Raw genomic sequence first — 17,533 nt, 5'->3', positions numbered from 1 at the left:
CAGGCCTTACATTTAAATCTTAATCCATTTAGCTTTAGCTTTTTGATTTGTGTAAGATAGTTTTGTGTTTTTGTGTGTAGCAGAAAAGGTCTTTTTGTTGTGGCTCTTGTGACTTTACTTTTTCATTTTTATTTGTTTTCTATCTGAATGGTTAAAGAAAAATTTCCCTATCCTCAAATTTAAAAGAAAAATAGCACAAAGATAAGGACACACTGGTATGAGTATATTTCCATTTATTTTGTTGTATACTGAGGAATACTTTGAGTTCAAGTGTTAGCTTAGTTATTTTGATATTTTTCCCAGTCATTTATTCTTGAGTGAACTTCATAATTTCATATGGCACCCTAGAGGTTTTGCCTGTCTTTTAGCAGACTTCATATTCACCCCTGTTGCCTAGGAAAGCCTTCATAGACTGCAGTAGGTACCCCTATTTCTCATACATCCCACCAAAGGTACTATGTATTTCCTGTATCATGCCCTTCATTGTGATTTAATATAACTGATTATTTGAACATCTCCTTCATTAGATTCTAAAGTTAAAGGAAGCAATCAATCATCATATCACCAGTACCTCAAAAGAGGTAGAATATATATTGATTTTTTTCATATCATTTAAGGCTCTAGCTCTTATTCATATAAATCAGGTAGTTTACTCAAAACAGTTTTTCTTTGCACATTGACTCTAATGTTCCTCATAATTTTTGCACAATTTTTATGAGAATCTGTTTCTTTTTCTGTTTTTGATTTGTCCAGTCTAGAAAGAGAAGTAGTTGGAACTCTTGGGACATACTCACTATCTACTTAGGTATACTAAAATACTCCTCTCAGATTTTAATTTCGAAAGCCAGTGGATATTCTGGGTCCTGACAATCAATTGTCAATTATAACTTTGCTGGACTGAGGAGAAATATCCTAAGACGGTCATCTCATAATCTGATTAGACAAGAAAGAATAAGCATTATATGACATCAGGTACTCTGTTTGTACATTGAAAGGGGGGGAAACTTGCATTAAAACTGCTACATCTTGTCTTTGCATCTCCTTACCACTTCTTCTACTACTTTGAGTCACCTCAAAACAAAGCATGATAAAACAGTTGAATTTTTCTATTTATATACCCTCGCAAGTTGTTTTAGGATTACAGTCCTTAAATATGTACAAAAAAGTAATTACGGGGACTTCCTGGTGGTCCAGTGGCTAAGAATCTGCCCTCCCAATGCAGGCAGCCAAGTTGATCCCTGATCAGGGAGCTACATCCCTCATGCTGAAAATAAGACCCAGCACAACCAAATAAATGAGTACACAAATAAATAAATGTTTTTTTAAAGTTAGCATTATTTCTAGTAATAGGTGGAGAAGTCAAACACCATGAATCTTTGAAGAAGGGGGAGACATAATAGGTATAAATAGAAATTTTCTACTGTTTTTCCATCTGACTCCACTCAATTGCCTCAGGACCCCTCTCACTTAACCACACTATGAGGGTATTAAGTGTGCATCAGAAAATGAGTGTGTGTGGATATGGTCCAAATTGTTTTAGCAAATACAGTAACAAAGTGGGAAATGAATCATAAAGAGTAAGACTGGAGAAAGAAGAGACATCGCCCATTTCAGAACACAGGCTCTGGTCTTTCTTCCTTGTGTCTTTATTCTCAGATAACACAAGACCTTTTCTCTTACAACTGAAATCCTGACTGTGCTTCTTTCCCTGACACTAAAAGGAATCCCAACAACAAATCTACAATCAGACTCTTCCAAACAAGAGTCTCTCGCTGTGACCACAGCCGGGGGTTCATTCCTATATCAATGGCTGAAGGAAACTGGACAAGAGTAAGTGAGTTTATCCTCATGAGTTTCTCTTCCTTACCTACTGAAATACAGTCATTACTCTTCCTGACATTTCTATTCATCTACCTGGTCACTCTGCTGGGAAACAGCCTCATCATTCTGGTGACCTTGGCTGACCCCATGCTGCACAGCCCCATGTACTTCTTCCTCAGGAACTTGTCCTTCTTAGAGGTTGGCTTCAACCTAGTCATTGTGCCCAAGATGCTGGGGACCCTGATTGCCCAGGACACAACCATCTCCTTTCTTGGCTGTGCCACGCAGATGTATTTCTTCTTCTTCTTTGGGGTTTCTGAATGCTTCCTCCTGGCCACCATGGCCTATGACCGCTATGTAGCCATCTGCAGTCCCTTGCACTACCCAGTCATCATGAACCCAAGGACACGTGCCAAACTGGCAGCTGTCTCCTGGTTTCCAGGCATTCCCATGGCTACTGTGCAGACCACGTGGCTCTTCAGCTTTCCATTCTGTGGTATCAACAAGGTGAACCACTTCTTCTGTGACAGCCCTCCTGTGCTGAGGCTGGTCTGTGCAGACACAGCACGGTTTGAGATCTATGCCATCATTGGAACCATTCTGGTTGTCATGATACCCTGCTTGCTGATCCTATGTTCCTACACTCGAATCGCTGCTGCCATCCTGAAGATTCCATCGGCTAAGGGGAAGCATAAAGCCTTCTCTACCTGCTCATCCCATCTCCTTGTTGTCTCCCTCTTCTATGTATCTTTAAGCCTCACCTACTTTCGACCTAAGTCCAATAATTCTCCTGAGAGCAAAAAAGTGCTATCACTGTGCTACACAGTTGTAACTCCCATGCTGAACCCCATCATCTACAGCCTGAGAAATAATGAGGTGAAGAATGCCCTTGGCCGGACCTTCCGCAAGGCTATGTGTATCAGACTTGCATTCTGTAAGCATTTTTAGGTATAACTAAATTGATTAAGTGAAGAACAATCAGTTCCATATTTGGGATTCCTCTCTCCATCTATCCACATCTCCACTAGGCCAAAAACCAGCTATCGAAAGGGCTGTTGAAAAGCATAGTGAAGAGAAAGCAATATAGAAATAGATTAGTCCCATCATCACACCTGCCTCTTGAGAAACCTATATGCAGATCAGGAAGCAACAGTTAGAACTGGACATGGAACAACAGACTGGTTCCAAATAGGAAAAGGAGTACGTCAAGGCTGTATACTGTCACCCACCCTGCTTATTTAACTTATATGCAGAGTACATCACGAGAAATGTTGGGCTGGAAGAAACACAAGCTGGAATCAAGATTGCTGGGAGAAATATCAATAACCTCAGATATGTAGATGACACCACCCTTATGGCAGAAAGTGATGAGGAGCTAAAAAGCCTCTTGATGAAAGTGAAAGAGAAGAGTGAAAAAGTTGGCTTAAAGCTCAATATTCAGAAAATGAAGATCATAACATCTGGTCCCATCACTTCACGGGAAATATTTGGGGAAACAGTGGAAACAGTGTCAGACTTTATTTGGGGGGGCTCCAAAATCACTGCAGGTGGTGATTGCAGCCATGAATTTAAAAGACACTTACTCCTTGGAAGGAAAGTTATGACCAACCTAGATAGCATATTGAAAAGCAGAGACACTACTTTGCCAACAAAGGTCCATCTAGTCAAGGCTATGGTTTTTCCTGTGGTCATGTGTGGATGTGAGAGTTGGGCTGTGAAGAAAGCTGAGCACTGAAGAACTGATGCTTTTGAATTGTGGTTTTGGAGAAGACTCTTGAGAGTCCCTTGGACTGCAAGGAGATCCAACCAGTCCATTCTGATGGAGATCAGCCCTGGGATTTCTTTGGAAGGACTGATACTAAAGCTGAAGCTCCATTACTTTGGCCACCTGACGCAAAGAATTGACTCAGGAAAAGACCCTGATGCTAGGAAAGATTGAAGGCTGGAGGAGAATGGGGATGACAGTGGACGAGATGGCTGGATGGCATCACTGACTCGATGGACATGAGTATGGGTAAACTCCGGGAGTTGGTGATGGACAGGGAGGCCTGGTATGCTGCAATTCATGGGGTCACAGAGTCGGACATGACTGAGCAACTGAACTGAACTGAACTGAACTGATCATCACATCTATCAAATTCCTCTGCTTGCATGTTATGCACTTATTTTTTTTCTCATTTGACATTTCTGTGGCCAATACATTCCAGAGCAAAATACATGGCATATTTAATCTGTAAATTTGCGCCAAAGTGACTTACTTTGGGAGCAGTACGAAACTGTTTGAAATGTGAACTTGCAGACAGGAGGTTCTCTTGGCGTTTATTGTGTTTAAGACAAATCTAACTCCATTTAATAGAAAAAAAAAGTTTATAATCCCTTAAGCACAAAATACTTCTCATTCATTCACTTCATTTTGCATGCCCCAAAGGCAGTATTGGCTCCTAAATTTGTTGGTATTTAGCATGGACAGAGAAAAGTATATCACTTATCCCTGTAACTATGCCTTTCAGTTCAGTTCAGTCACTCAGTTGTGTCCAACTCTTTGCGACCCCATGGACTGCAGCACACCAGGCTTCCCTGTCCATCACCAACTCCTGGACCTTACTCAAACTCATGTCCATCAGATCAATGATGCCATCCCACCATCTTATCCTCTGTTGGCCCCTTCTCCTCCAGCCTTCAATCTTTCCCAGCATCAGGGTCTTTTCCTGAGTCAGTTCTTTGCATCAGGTGGCCAAAGTATTGGAGTTTCAGCTTCAGTATCAGTTCTTCCAATGATTATTCCTTTATAACCCCAATATCCTCAACCAACTCTTTTCAGGCTATTTCTCCCAGGTAGAATGATTGGAATTTCCAATTTTCTGTCTGAGTTTTTTTCCAAGTTTGTAAGTATTGTTAAAGTTAATTTCAAATTTTCACAAATACAATTTCAGTCATGATGCTTTTTTCTTAAAGGCTTATAATGGATCCTATCTACTCCAATATAAATATAGGCCTTATTAACAACTGTTATGTTTTGCCTGAAAAGTAAAAGTGTTATTTGTTCAATCTTGTACAACTCTTTGCAACCCAATGGACTGTAGCTTGCCAGGCTCCTCTGCCCATGGAATTCCCCAGGCAAGAATACTGGAGTGGATAGCCATTCCCTTGTCCATGGGATCTTCACAACCCAGGGACCAAACCCAGGTCTCCTGGATTGCAGGCAGATACTTTACTGTCTGAACCCCCAGGGAATCCTGGGGGTTTTTGCTAGTGCTTTTCAATTTTAAAAATTTGTGTTTGTTGATGTGAAAATACAAAAGACCATAAAACATAATTACTGCCTTCAGAACTTTATAATTTAATCAACAATAAAAAATTATAAAAGAAAAACCATAAATCGCTAAAATAAGGGAATATTACTTTACATAAAGGGGCCTATATCATATTCTGTCATTTACTAGGTGGGTGACCATGTGAAAGTAAGTCAAATTCTTTATGCCTCTTTCCTCATCTGTAAAATGATGCATATAATAATAGTGTCTATATGATAGGTAAGTTTTTAAGAGTAAATATTACATATAAAGCACTAAGCATATTGTCGATCCAAATATAGGTATTTACTCTTAGCAAGTACCTTATCTGACTGAGTCCCTCATTTTATAGCTAAGGAAAGCAAGGTTCAAAGATATTTTATTACATATGCTTAAATAAAATTCAGATGCCTTGAATCGCAATTCTCTTTTTTTAGTACCATGCCCTGCAGGCTACAGTCCATGGGGTCACAAGAGTCAGACATGACTTAGTGACTAAACCACTGCCACCACTGAATAGCTAAGTAAGCAAGTAATTAGCTCAGATTCAAAGTAAAAGAAAACTTTAAAAAATAAGAATGGGTGCTCACTTTGGCAACACATATAATAATATTAAAATGATACAGAGATTAGCATGGCCACTGCACAAGGATGACATGAAAATTCATGAAGCATTCCATATTTTTAAAACCAGACAAAGACAACACAAAAAAAGAAAACTAGAGACCAATATCACTAATGAACATAGATGCAAAAATCCTCAACAAAATTTTAGCAAACAGAATTCAGCAGCACATCAAAAAGCTCATACACCATGATCAAGTTGGGTTTATTCCAAGAATGCAAGGATTCTTCAATACATGCAAATCAATCAATGTGATATACCATGTTAACAAACTGAAAGATAAAAACCATATGATTATCTCAATAGAAGCAGAAAAAGCCTTTAACAAAATTCAGTACCCATTTATGATTAAAACTTTTCAAAAAGTCAGTATAGAAGGAACCTACCTCAATACAGTAAAGGCCATATATGATAAGCCTACAGCAAACATTATTCTCAATGGTGAAAAACTGAAAGCATTCCCCCTAAGATCAGGAATCAGACAAGGGTGTCCAGTTTCACCACTATTATTCAACATAGTTCTGGAAGTTCTAGCTACAGCAACCAAAGAAAAAGAAGTAAAAGGAATCCAGATCAGGAAAGAAGAAGTAAAGCTCTCACTGTTTGCAGATGACATGATATAGTACATAGAAAACCCTAAAGATAGTATCAGAAAATTACTAAAGCTAATCAGTGAATTTAGCAAAGTTGCAGGATACAAAATCAATACACATAAATCACTTTCATTTCTATATAGTAACAATGAAAACTCAGAAAGAGAAATTATGGCATCAATCCCATGCACCACTGCAACAAAAAGAATTAAATATCTAGGAATAAACTTACCTAAGGAGACAAAAGAACTGTACACAGAAAATTTTAAGACACTAATGAGAGAAATCAAAGATGATATAAACAGGTGGAGAGAGATTCCATGTTCCTGAGTAGGAAGAATCAATATTGTGAAAAAGACTATACTACCAAATGCAACCTACAGATTCAGTGTGATCTCTATCAAATTACCAATGGCATTTTTCACAGAACTAAAGGTCTGTCTAGTCAAGGCTATGGTTTTTCCTGTGGTCATGTATGGATGTGAGAGATGGACTGTGAAGAAAGCTGAGCGCCAAAGAATTGATGCTTTTGAACTGTGGTGTTGGAGAAGACTCTTGAGGGTCCCTTGAACTGAAAGGAGATCCAACCAGTCCATTCTGAAGGAGATCAGTCCTGGGATTTCTTTGGAAGGAATGATGCTAAAGCTGAAACTCCAGTACTTTGGCCACCTCATGCGAAAAGTTGACATTGGAAAAGACTCTGATGCTGGGAGGGAGTAGGGGCAGGAAGAGAAGGGGATAACAGAGGATGAGATGGCTGGATGGCATCACCAACTCAATGGACATGAGTCTGAGTGAACTCTGGGAGATGGTGATGGACAGGGAGGCCTGGCGTGCTGCAATTCATGGGGTCTCAAAGAGTCGGACAAGACTGAGCAACTGAACTGAACTGAACTGAGAACAAAAAATATTCATATGGAAACACAAAAGACCCTGAATAGCCAAAGCAGTCTTGGGAAAAAAGAATGGAGCTGGAGGAATCACCCTTTCTGACTTCAGATTATACTACAAAGCTACAGTCATCAGGACAGTATGGTACTGGCACAAAAACAGAAATACAGATCAATGGAACAAGATATAAAGCCCCAAAATAAACCCATGCTCCTATGGGTACCTTATTTTTGACAAAGGAGGGAAGAATATACAATAGGGCAAAGAAAACCTCTTTAATAAATGGTGCTGGGAAAACTGGACAGCCACATGTAAAAGAATGAAATTAGAACACTTCCTAACACCATACACAAAGATAAACTAAAATGGATTAAAGACCTAAATGTAAGACCAGAAACTATAAAACTCTTAGAGGAAAGCATAGGCAGAACACTCAATGACATAAATCAAAGCAAGATCCTCTAGGACCCACCTCCTAGAGTAACGGAAATAAAAACAAAAGTATACAAGTGGGATCTGATTAAACTTAAAAGTTTTTGCACAGCGAAGGAAACTATAAGCAAGGTGAAAAAACAACCCTCAGAATGGGAGAAAATAATAGCAAATGAAACAACTGACAAATGATTAATTTCCAAAATATACAAGCAGCTCATACAATTCAATACCAGAAAAACAAACAATCCAGTCAAAAAGTGGGAAAAAGACCTAAACAGACATTTCTCTAGAGAAGACATACAGATGGCTAAGAAACACATGAAAAGATGCTCAACATTGCTCATTATTAGAGAAATGCAAATCAAAACTACAATGAGATATGACCTCACACCAGTCAGAATGGCCATCATCAAAAAGTCTGCAAACAATAAATGCTGGAGAAGATGTGGAGAAAAGGGAATGCTCTTGCACTGTTGGTGGGAATGTAAGTTGACACAGCCACTATGGAAGGCAGTATGGAGATTCCTTAAAAAAACTAGGAATAAAACCACCATATGACCCAGCAATCCCACTCTGAGGCATATACCCTGAAGAAACCAAAATTCAAATAGACACATGTATTCCATTGTTCATTGCAGCACTATTTCCAATAGCTATAACATGGAAGCAACCTAGATGTCCATCGACAGATGAATGGATTAAAAAGTTGTGGTACATATACACAATGGAATATTATCAGCCATAAAAAGGAATGCATTTGAGTCAGTTCTAATGAAGCGGATGAACCTAGAGCTTATTATACAGAGTGAAGTAAGTCAGAAAGAGAAAGATAAATTTCATATTCTAATGTATATATACGGAATCTAGAAAAATGGTACTGAAGAATTTATTTACAGGGCAGCAATGGAGAAACAGACATAGAGAATAGACATGGACATGGGGAGGGGGAAGAGAGGGTGAGATGTATGGAAAGAGTAACATGTAAACTTCATTACCATATGTAAAATAGATAGCCAATGGGAATTTGCTGTATGGCTCAGGAAACTCAAACAGGGGCTCTATATCAACCTAGAGGGGCGGGATGGGGAGGCATATGGGGGGAGGTTCAAAAGGGATGGGATATATGTATACCTATGACTGATTCATGGTGAGGTTTGACAGAAAACAACAAAATTCTGTAAAGCAATTATCCTTCAATTAAAAAATAAATAATTTTTAAAAATAAAAGAAGAAGAATGGTGGAGAATGTTAATTCTTCAATCAGTTTAAATTCATTATTAACTCTGAATAAATAACAACAATGAGCAGTCCCAGTAACATCAGTAAATTCATCAAAAGCCACAGAAAACCATAATCACTTGCTTTACTTTTTAATTGACTGGTACTGATACTGCTCCTGAGGTCTTCAATTCCTCAAGGATCAGTTCTCACCAAAATGATAATTGTCTTAAGCAAGTTTATTTTCTCTAGACACATTTGTTTTGGTTGTTCCAGTCAAACATAATTTAATCAACTCATCATTGGTAAAGGCTTTCCTTGTTTGGCTAACAAATGAGCCACTTGGAAGCTTTGCTTGCAGCCCCACTTTAATTTTTCCTTTTTCATAAAGACATTCTGCCATAATAAGGTATTCCTTTGAGTTTCAAATTTCTCTGACTGTTGCTTTCTGTAAGTTGGAAATATTCCAGTGAGTACTTAGTGTAGTAATGTCTACATGTATTGTTTATGCTTGGCAAAGCCTGAATATCATTACATTATAAACACAATGATTTACCATCTAATTTGATGTCAGAATATTCTACACTCCTCTGCTCTTTAAAATGTGACATTTGATATAATTTTTTTCTCATTCTAGCTTGATATCTGTGCACTGGTAACAAAATAAATGTTACAGTACAGAAATACACATGGCACTCAAGATGTCAAGCAATAACCTCATCACTGTGCTTTTCTTTTAAACTTGTAATATTTATTTTTTGCAAGAGTAATTCACTCAGCATCAAACAGGGCCATGAACATATTCTTATAACTTGAAAACAGCTACAAAAAAACTGACCAATTAAGCTGTGACCATTTCCCTTCTATGTTCACCTCCTAGCTCCTGGAAATTTTTTTCCAGTTTTACTGAGATATAATTGACATATAACATTTTATATGTTTAAGGTGTACAGCATAATAATTTAGTACAGTTCTGAAAGAGATGGGAATACCAGACCACCTAATCTGCCTCTTGAGAAATCTGTATGCAGGTCAGGAAGCAACAGTTAGAACTGGACATGGAACAACAGACTGGTTCCAAATAGGAAAAGGAGTACATCAAGGCTGTATATTGTCACCCTGCTTATTTAACTTCTATGCAGAGTACATCATGAGAAATGTTGGGCTGGAAGAAACACAAGCTGGAATCAAGATTGCCGGGAGAAATATCAACAACCTCAGATATGCAGATGACACCACCCTTATGGCAGAAAGTGATGAGGAGCTAAAAAGCCTCTTGATGAAAGTGAAAGAGGAGAGTGAAAAAGTTGGCTTAAAGCTCAACATTCAGAAAACAAAGATCATGGCATCCGGTCCCATCACGTCATGGGAAATCAATGGGGAAACAGTGGAAACAGTGTCAGACTTTATTTTGGGGGGCTCCAAAATCACTGCAGATGGTGACTGCAGCCATGAAATTAAAAGACACTTACTCCTTGGAAGAAAAGTTATGACCAACCTAGACAGTATATTCAAAAGCAGAGACATTACTTTGCCAACTAAGGTCCATCTAGTAAAGGCTATGGTTTTTCCTTTGGTCATGTATGGATGTGAGAGTTGAACTGTGAAGAAGGCTGAGTGCCGAAGAATTGATGCTTTTGAACTGTGGTGTTGGAGAAGACTCTTGAGAGTCCCTTGGACAGCAAGGAGATCCAACCAGTCTATTCTGAAGGAGATCAACCCTGGGATTTCTTTGGAAGGAATGATGCTGAAGCTGAAACTCCAGTACTTTGGCCACCTCATGCAAAGAGTTGACTCATTGGAAAAGACTCTGATGCTGGGAGGGATTGGGGGCAGGAGGAGAAGGGGACGACCCAGGATGAGATGGCTGGATGGCATCATGGACTCGATGGACGTGAGTCTGAGTGGACTCCGGGAGATGGTAATGGACAGGGAGGCCTGGCGTGCTGCAACTCATGGGATCACAAAGAGTCAGACACGACTGAGTGACTGAACTGAACTAAACTGAACTGACACATTTCAAAATGATTACAATACATTTAGTTAATATATTGCTTCAAATATTTACAACTTTGTTCTTGTGCATCCCCATGATTTTTAATGCCCAAGCAGAAGATGAAAGTACCACTAATGTATGAACTTCAAACAACCATTCAGTTTTGATGTTATAGCATGAAGTAACTATGATATGTAAATGAATGAGCATGGCTGTGTTCCAATAAAACTTTACTTCTAGGTACTAGAATTTGGATTTTATATACCTTTTTTTTGCAGGATATATGATGAATACACATAATTGTATTTTTATACACTTGCAGTGAACAACCTGAAAAATAAAATTTAGAATTTCTGTTCAATTGCATAAAAAAGAATAAAACATACAGGAATAAATGTAACAGAAATACAAACCTTATACTCTGAAAGTTGTAAAACATTGAAGGAAATTAAAGACGATCTAAATGAAAGTAAAAGTATCCAAGGTTCATGAATCAAAAAAATGTAACATCATTAAGATAGCAATGTGCTTCAGATTCATCTACAGATTCAACACAATCCCTATCAGAATCCCAGATGACAGAGATTCTTACTTCACATCATAAACAAAAATTAGCTCAAAAATGGATCGATGACTTAACTGTAAGAGTTCAAACTACAGAGTTCTTAAAATACAGCACAAGCATAAATCTTCATGATCTTAGATTTCGAAATGGATTCTTAGATATAACACCAAAAGCGCAAGCAAACAAAGAAAAAACAGTAAATACATTCAGTTCAGTTGCTCAGTCGTGTCTGACCCTTTGCCACCCTGTGGACTGCAGCACACCCGGCTTCTCTGTTCTTCACCAACTCGCAGAGCTTGCTCAGACTCATGTCCATCGAGTCGGTGATGCCATCCAACCATCTCATCCCCTTTTCCACCTGTCTTCAATCTTTCCCAGCATCAGAGTCTTTTTAAATAAGTCAGGTCTTCGCATCAGGTGGCCTGGATTTTATATACTTTTATGTGTCAAGGAATATTATTTTTTTTAATTTATTAACCATTTAAAAGCCAAGTAAAAACCATTCTTAACTCATGAACTATATAATACCCATGGCGGGTTGAATTTGGCCTGTAGAGTATCATTTGCCAATATCTGGGAAAGTGCATGAATCAGAAGCTAAAATGCTTGGGCTTTATCCTGCTTCTGTAACTTGACAACTCTGTAATATTGGGCAAGTTATTTAGCGCCCTAACTATATTTCATCTTCTGTAAAGTGAAGATAATCATAAAACCTATTCCACATCTTGGCTGAGAGAATTAAATGAGTGAGTATATGTAAATCATTAAAAACCAAGGCTGAGCACATAGTAATTTCTATATAGAAAAGTTAAGCATTATGAAGATGCTGATGACAGTATTGGTGATGTTGATGACAATGATGAATATAATGAAAATTATTTGGAAGGGAAAACTAAACAGCAGTAAGCGTAGTGAGGTCTGGAGGAGTTCAGTCTTGAAAGGCCTTCTATGCCAAGGTGTTTGAACACTGTTTTGTGAAGTGGATGGATTAATTAAGAGGGTTTTTAGTATGAAGAAACTGTCAAGTGTGTATTTTGGAAAAATTACTTTGGTAGTGGTATGGAGAATGGGTGGCAAAGGGACACAGTCTGTAAGATAGACATCTGTCAAAAGACCTTTGTAACTGGTCAGAGGAGAGATCATGAAACCAAAATTCAGTGCAAAGGAAAACCACCTCTTAATCTCAGAATTTGAAGTCCTCCGTCATAGTGGGTGAGCAGAGCAGGCAGTAAGCAGAGCTGAGAGCTCAGAGAAAATCACTGCTGCTCTGGATCCCACCCACTCTGCAGGTCAGCAGGGACTTGAGCTTCAAAATTGGCCTGCTTTCTAGCAGGATTTCATTAGGTGTGAATCTTCAGCCTGAGTTCATTACCCTATCCCCAGATCTGATCCTGTCCATTCACCTAAGCTCTCGTTTCAGGCCCCAGGAGAAGCCGCTGGGAGCCTCCCTCAGCTGTGCTCCCTGAACAGCAGCATGTCTTATTAACAACTTTTTAATGAAGTCACAGCCTGTGACTGCTCATTAATAGGCTGGTTAGTCTGCAGCCCCAGGGGTGGAAGAGACTGAAGATAGCAGCCAGTGAGAACAGAGCTCAGCCTAAGTAGAGCTGAGGATAGGAAGAGAGAACTAACTCCCTTTAGCAGAGATTCCATGCCTTTACTCTTGGGTCTCCAGGATTCATCCCTCAGCTCTCAGTGACTGTGATTCTGCAGATTGAGGTCTAGAGGGACCAGGGACAGAGGTGGAAGGAATTATAACAGAGCCCAGGGATCCCAGGCTCAGACCAGCTCTCAGTCTAGAGAGACTGTTGAGGAAATCAAATCTTCTTTAGGTTTTCTTCAGTGCTTGTGTAAAAGGGATTTTGCTTTTGAAGTTTTATCATCTTCCCTTCCATAATCATGGACTCCTTTGCTATTCCTCCATCATGTCCAACTTACTATGAAAGCATTAAAGCTGGGTATCCTGTGGCAACAACTGAGGCCCCATGTAGGCAAACATTTCCACTTGTAGAACTTTGCAGTTCATTATACTCTATAGTATTCTTGCAATTTAAAGTAGAATATGAGTTATGCAGAATTCTCAATTAGTTTCCTTTTAATTATCACTTAGGTAAATTATTGGGTTCCCTCCTTTTGCCAAAGAGCAGGGTAAAGAAAGGAATTAACACGTGGTTACTGTCTGTTACCTATTTGTGTACAAAGCATCATTTATACCTCAGAGATATCATCAGGATATATAGAACAGGGACAAAGGAACAACCAATAAGTGTCAGAGCTTAGGTATGAATCCAGGTCCCTATGATCTAAAAATACCATGTTCTTTTCAATATAGTATAAATTCTCTAAAATATAAAGGTACAAATTACAAATAAGTTAGAAGGAAAAGGAAAGAACGATATGTAACATAGAAGGCCAAGAGGCTTCAAAAGGATCATAGGAGAAAACATTTTAAGACATATATAATCTTTGGTGAGCTATTAATATTTCTTTGGGATCATTGAAAGGACAAATAAAGTTTTTTTCTCTAAAAAAAGCTACTTGTGATACATTGTCTTCAACAAGAGGTAGACATTATTATTATTATCATTATTATTATTTTTTTTATTATTATTATTATTACTAAATTTTTACATCTTTGGGCTTCCTTGGTGGCTCAGAGGGTAAAGCATCTGCCTGTGATGTGGAAGACCCAGGTTCGATCCCTGTGTCGGGAAGATCCCCTGGAGAAGGAAAGGGCAACCCACTCCAGTATTCTTGCCTGAAGAATCCCATGGACAGAGGAGCCTGATAGGCTACAGTCCATGGGGTTGCAAAGAGTTGGACACGACTGAGCAACTTCACTTTTCTATCTTTACTTATCTCTCTACAGTTCCTACCTCTCATTCCATACTCTGCATACCAAGTTAATATCTCCATATCACTTAAGAATAAACTCTAGTGTTTTCTTCTCTCTCTAAGCAAATCTAAGTTCACTTTCCTTTGAAAACATGTGGCATCTTGCATACATCATGATTAAGCATTAAAGACATTGCAACTGTATTTTTCACATGCGTGGAGGACACAGTAAGAACAGTTAATAGTTTATGTTTGTATTTCTGAGGCCTATTCGGTGTCTGGACTATAATAGGTATGGACTGACTGAATAAATGAATGTATAATTCCAAAATTGTTTCCCTAGCCCTGATCTCACTGAAATTTGAGTTCTGTATTTACAGCTGCCTCCAGGACATGTCTGCATAACTATCAAAACATATGTCTAGCACCACACTCCCATCTCCACATTTCGAAAAGAATTTTCTTGTTACTTATCCCTTTTTTGTGACCTCATTATTTGTTGACACTTTTTTTCATTTAATCAGTAAATATTCAGACTGAAACTTGGTGTACCAATGAACTAGGCGCTGCCCTCTAGGAGCTGTGAGACAGACATATACACAAATAGCTACAGACTAAAAAGACTGTGCCATGTAGAGTGCTATGTGTGTGTGTACATACATGTGCTTGCTCAGTTGTGTCCGACTCTTTGTGACACTATGGACTATAGCCCACCAGGCTCCTCTGTCCATAGGATTTCCCAGGCAAGAATACTTGAGTGGGTTGCCATTTCCTCCTCCAGGGGATCTTCCTGACCCAGGGATCAAACCCTCGTCTCCTGTGTCTTCTGCATTGATGGGCAGATTCTTTACCACTGAGCCACCTGGGAAGCCCAGAGTTCTGTACCACGTTTTAATTCTACATTTCAATAAAGGCTATCATATAAGCGTTCAACCAGTCTCCTAATACCGCTCATTCTTCCTTGGCAAAATTCTCCCTGTTCAAACTATGGCTCAATTCTCATTTTCATTGCCATTGTCTTTACACACCATTATATATCACTTGGCGGGCTTTCATTTCTAAAGTAATATGTTGAGAGTGTCCTCAGTGTTCTCACTGCTTCCAGTTCTGCAATCTTTATAGTCATTGGTAAGAACTCAATTTACAGGGATGTGCAAAACAGAGCCCCTGCCTCAGGGACGTCACCGTCTGAAGGAGAGGAGAGATAATAAGGAAAGAACCACACTGATAAATATGTAATTACAGTTTGATATCATTACTATGAAGGAAAAGAACATACTAATCTGGAGAAAGAATAAAAGGAGGGAATCCTAATTTGCTTTTGGGATCAAAGAAGACCTCACTGAGGAAGTGATATTTAAAGTGCTATCAAAAGATTGTGTAGCAATTAACCAGCTAAAAACAAAAAGGAAAATTATACAAAGCAAGAGAATTAGTATATACAAAGATTCTAAGTCAGTAAGTACAGAAATCGTGTTGGTAGAAATAATAGTAGTTGAAGTTGGTCATCATATAGTCAACTGAACTGTCCCTTCCTCTCCTTAATGACAACCTTCAAGTCCCAGGTCAAACAGTATATTAATGGAGCCTTATCATTTATGCCTATTGCCAGCACATGGCGTATTTCCTGTACTTTGCTTCATTTCATTCTCAGGACAGGTACTGGGCATTTTATAGCAGAGAAACTAAGACATGGAATAATTTTCTCTAGGTCTTGATATTAGGAATCAATGGAATAAACTAAAATGGTAGTTTCTTTTTTTAAAATTGAAGTATAATTGATTTACAATGTTGTGTTAATTTCAGACGTACTGCAAAGTGAATCAGATATTGATAGACAGCTAATGTATGTATATGTACACATATATGTGTATATATTTATGGGCTTTCCTGGTGACTCAGTGGTAAAGAATCTGCCTGCCAATGAACAAGATGCACGTTTGATCCCTGGGTCAGGAAGATCCCCTAGAGGAGGAAATGGCAACCCACTCCAGTATTCTTGCCTGGGAAGTCCCATGGACAGGGGAGCCTGGAAAGCTATAGCCCATGGGGTCACAAAAGTGTTGGACATGACTTAGTGACTAAACAACAACGTACATCTATATATTCTTTTTCATTACATAGGTTATTACAAGATATTGAATATAGCTCCCTGTACTATACAGTAGGTCCTTGTTTATTTTATATACAGCAGCTTGTATTTGTTAATCTCATACTCCTAATTTATCCCTTCCCCCATATTACTTTTGGAAACCATGAATTGATTTTCTAGATCAGTGGGTCTGTTCCTGTTTTGTAAAAGAGTTCATTTGTATCCCTTTTTTAGATTCCACATATAGGTGATATCATATGATATTTGTCTTTCTCTGTCTGACTTCACTTCACTTAGTGTGATCATCTCATTCATGTTGCTGCAAGTGGCAGTATTTCATTCCTTTTTATGGCTGAGTAATATCCCATTTTGTATATATAGCGCATCTTCTTTACCCATTCATCTATCAATGGACACTTAGATTACTTCTATTTCTTGGCTATTATAATTAGTGCTGCTACAAATATCTGGATGCACTTATTTTTTTAAAACAGTTCTTGTGTTTTTCAGATATATGCCCAAGAGTGAGATTGCTGGACCATATGGTAGCTCTATTTTTAGTCCTTTAAGGAACCTCAATACAGGTTTCCCTAGTGACTGCACTAGCTTACGTTCCCAACAGTGTAGGAGGGTTCCCTTCAGAATGATAGCTTTCTTTTGTATTAGATATCTTTCCATTTCACTAAAACCACGAAATTTGCTTATGACAAAAATTCACCAGACTTCTTCCTCCTAGAGGTGGAAATTAATTCCCCTTCCTTGCATGTGGGTTAGACTTAGTGACTTACTTCTGTGCAACAGACCATGAAAAGGAAATAGTAATAAGTAATGTTCATATACCATACACACCCTGGTGTGATGTGATGAGAAGAATGCTTTACTCCTGTGATATAGTCCCCGTTCATTCCCCCAAAAAAGCCTAATCATGAAAAAAACAGCATACAAACCATAATTGAGGGTGATTCTGCAAAATACCTTACCAGTTGCTATTCAAAAATGAAAAATAAGGGAATACTGAGAAAACATCACAGATTGGAAAAAATGAGAATATATGATGACTAAATACAACATAGTATTTTGGAATGAATCTTGGTACAGAAGCCAGTCATTTGTGAGTAAAGTGAATTCAGCTAAGGCCTGCAGTTTAGTTAACAGTATTGTACCAATGT

General features: G+C 38.5%; 1 protein-coding gene and 1 non-coding gene across 2 annotated transcripts; both read left to right on the top strand.

Annotated features, from left to right (window-relative positions):
* Positions 1 to 1,806: 1,806 nt before the first annotated feature.
* LOC101107816 (olfactory receptor 10A2) lies at positions 1,807 to 4,164 on the top strand. The gene is made up of 2 exons (XM_027979848.1): positions 1,807 to 2,737; positions 4,088 to 4,164. Exons 1-2 carry the CDS (start codon positions 1,807 to 1,809, stop codon positions 4,162 to 4,164), a joined length of 1,008 nt encoding a protein of 335 aa, XP_027835649.1.
* Positions 4,165 to 5,696: 1,532 nt separating this feature from the next.
* On the top strand, positions 5,697 to 5,800 carry LOC114118611 (U6 spliceosomal RNA). Its single transcript, XR_003591850.1, has one exon. It is a non-coding gene; the product is annotated as a U6 spliceosomal RNA (small nuclear RNA).
* The last annotated feature ends 11,733 nt before the right edge of the window (positions 5,801 to 17,533 follow it).

The sequence above is a fragment of the Ovis aries genome, chromosome 15 (genome assembly GCF_016772045.2).
Source record: "Ovis aries strain OAR_USU_Benz2616 breed Rambouillet chromosome 15, ARS-UI_Ramb_v3.0, whole genome shotgun sequence".
Lineage (NCBI taxonomy): Eukaryota > Metazoa > Chordata > Mammalia > Artiodactyla > Bovidae > Ovis > Ovis aries.
This window is presented reverse-complemented; position numbering and strand designations above follow the sequence as displayed.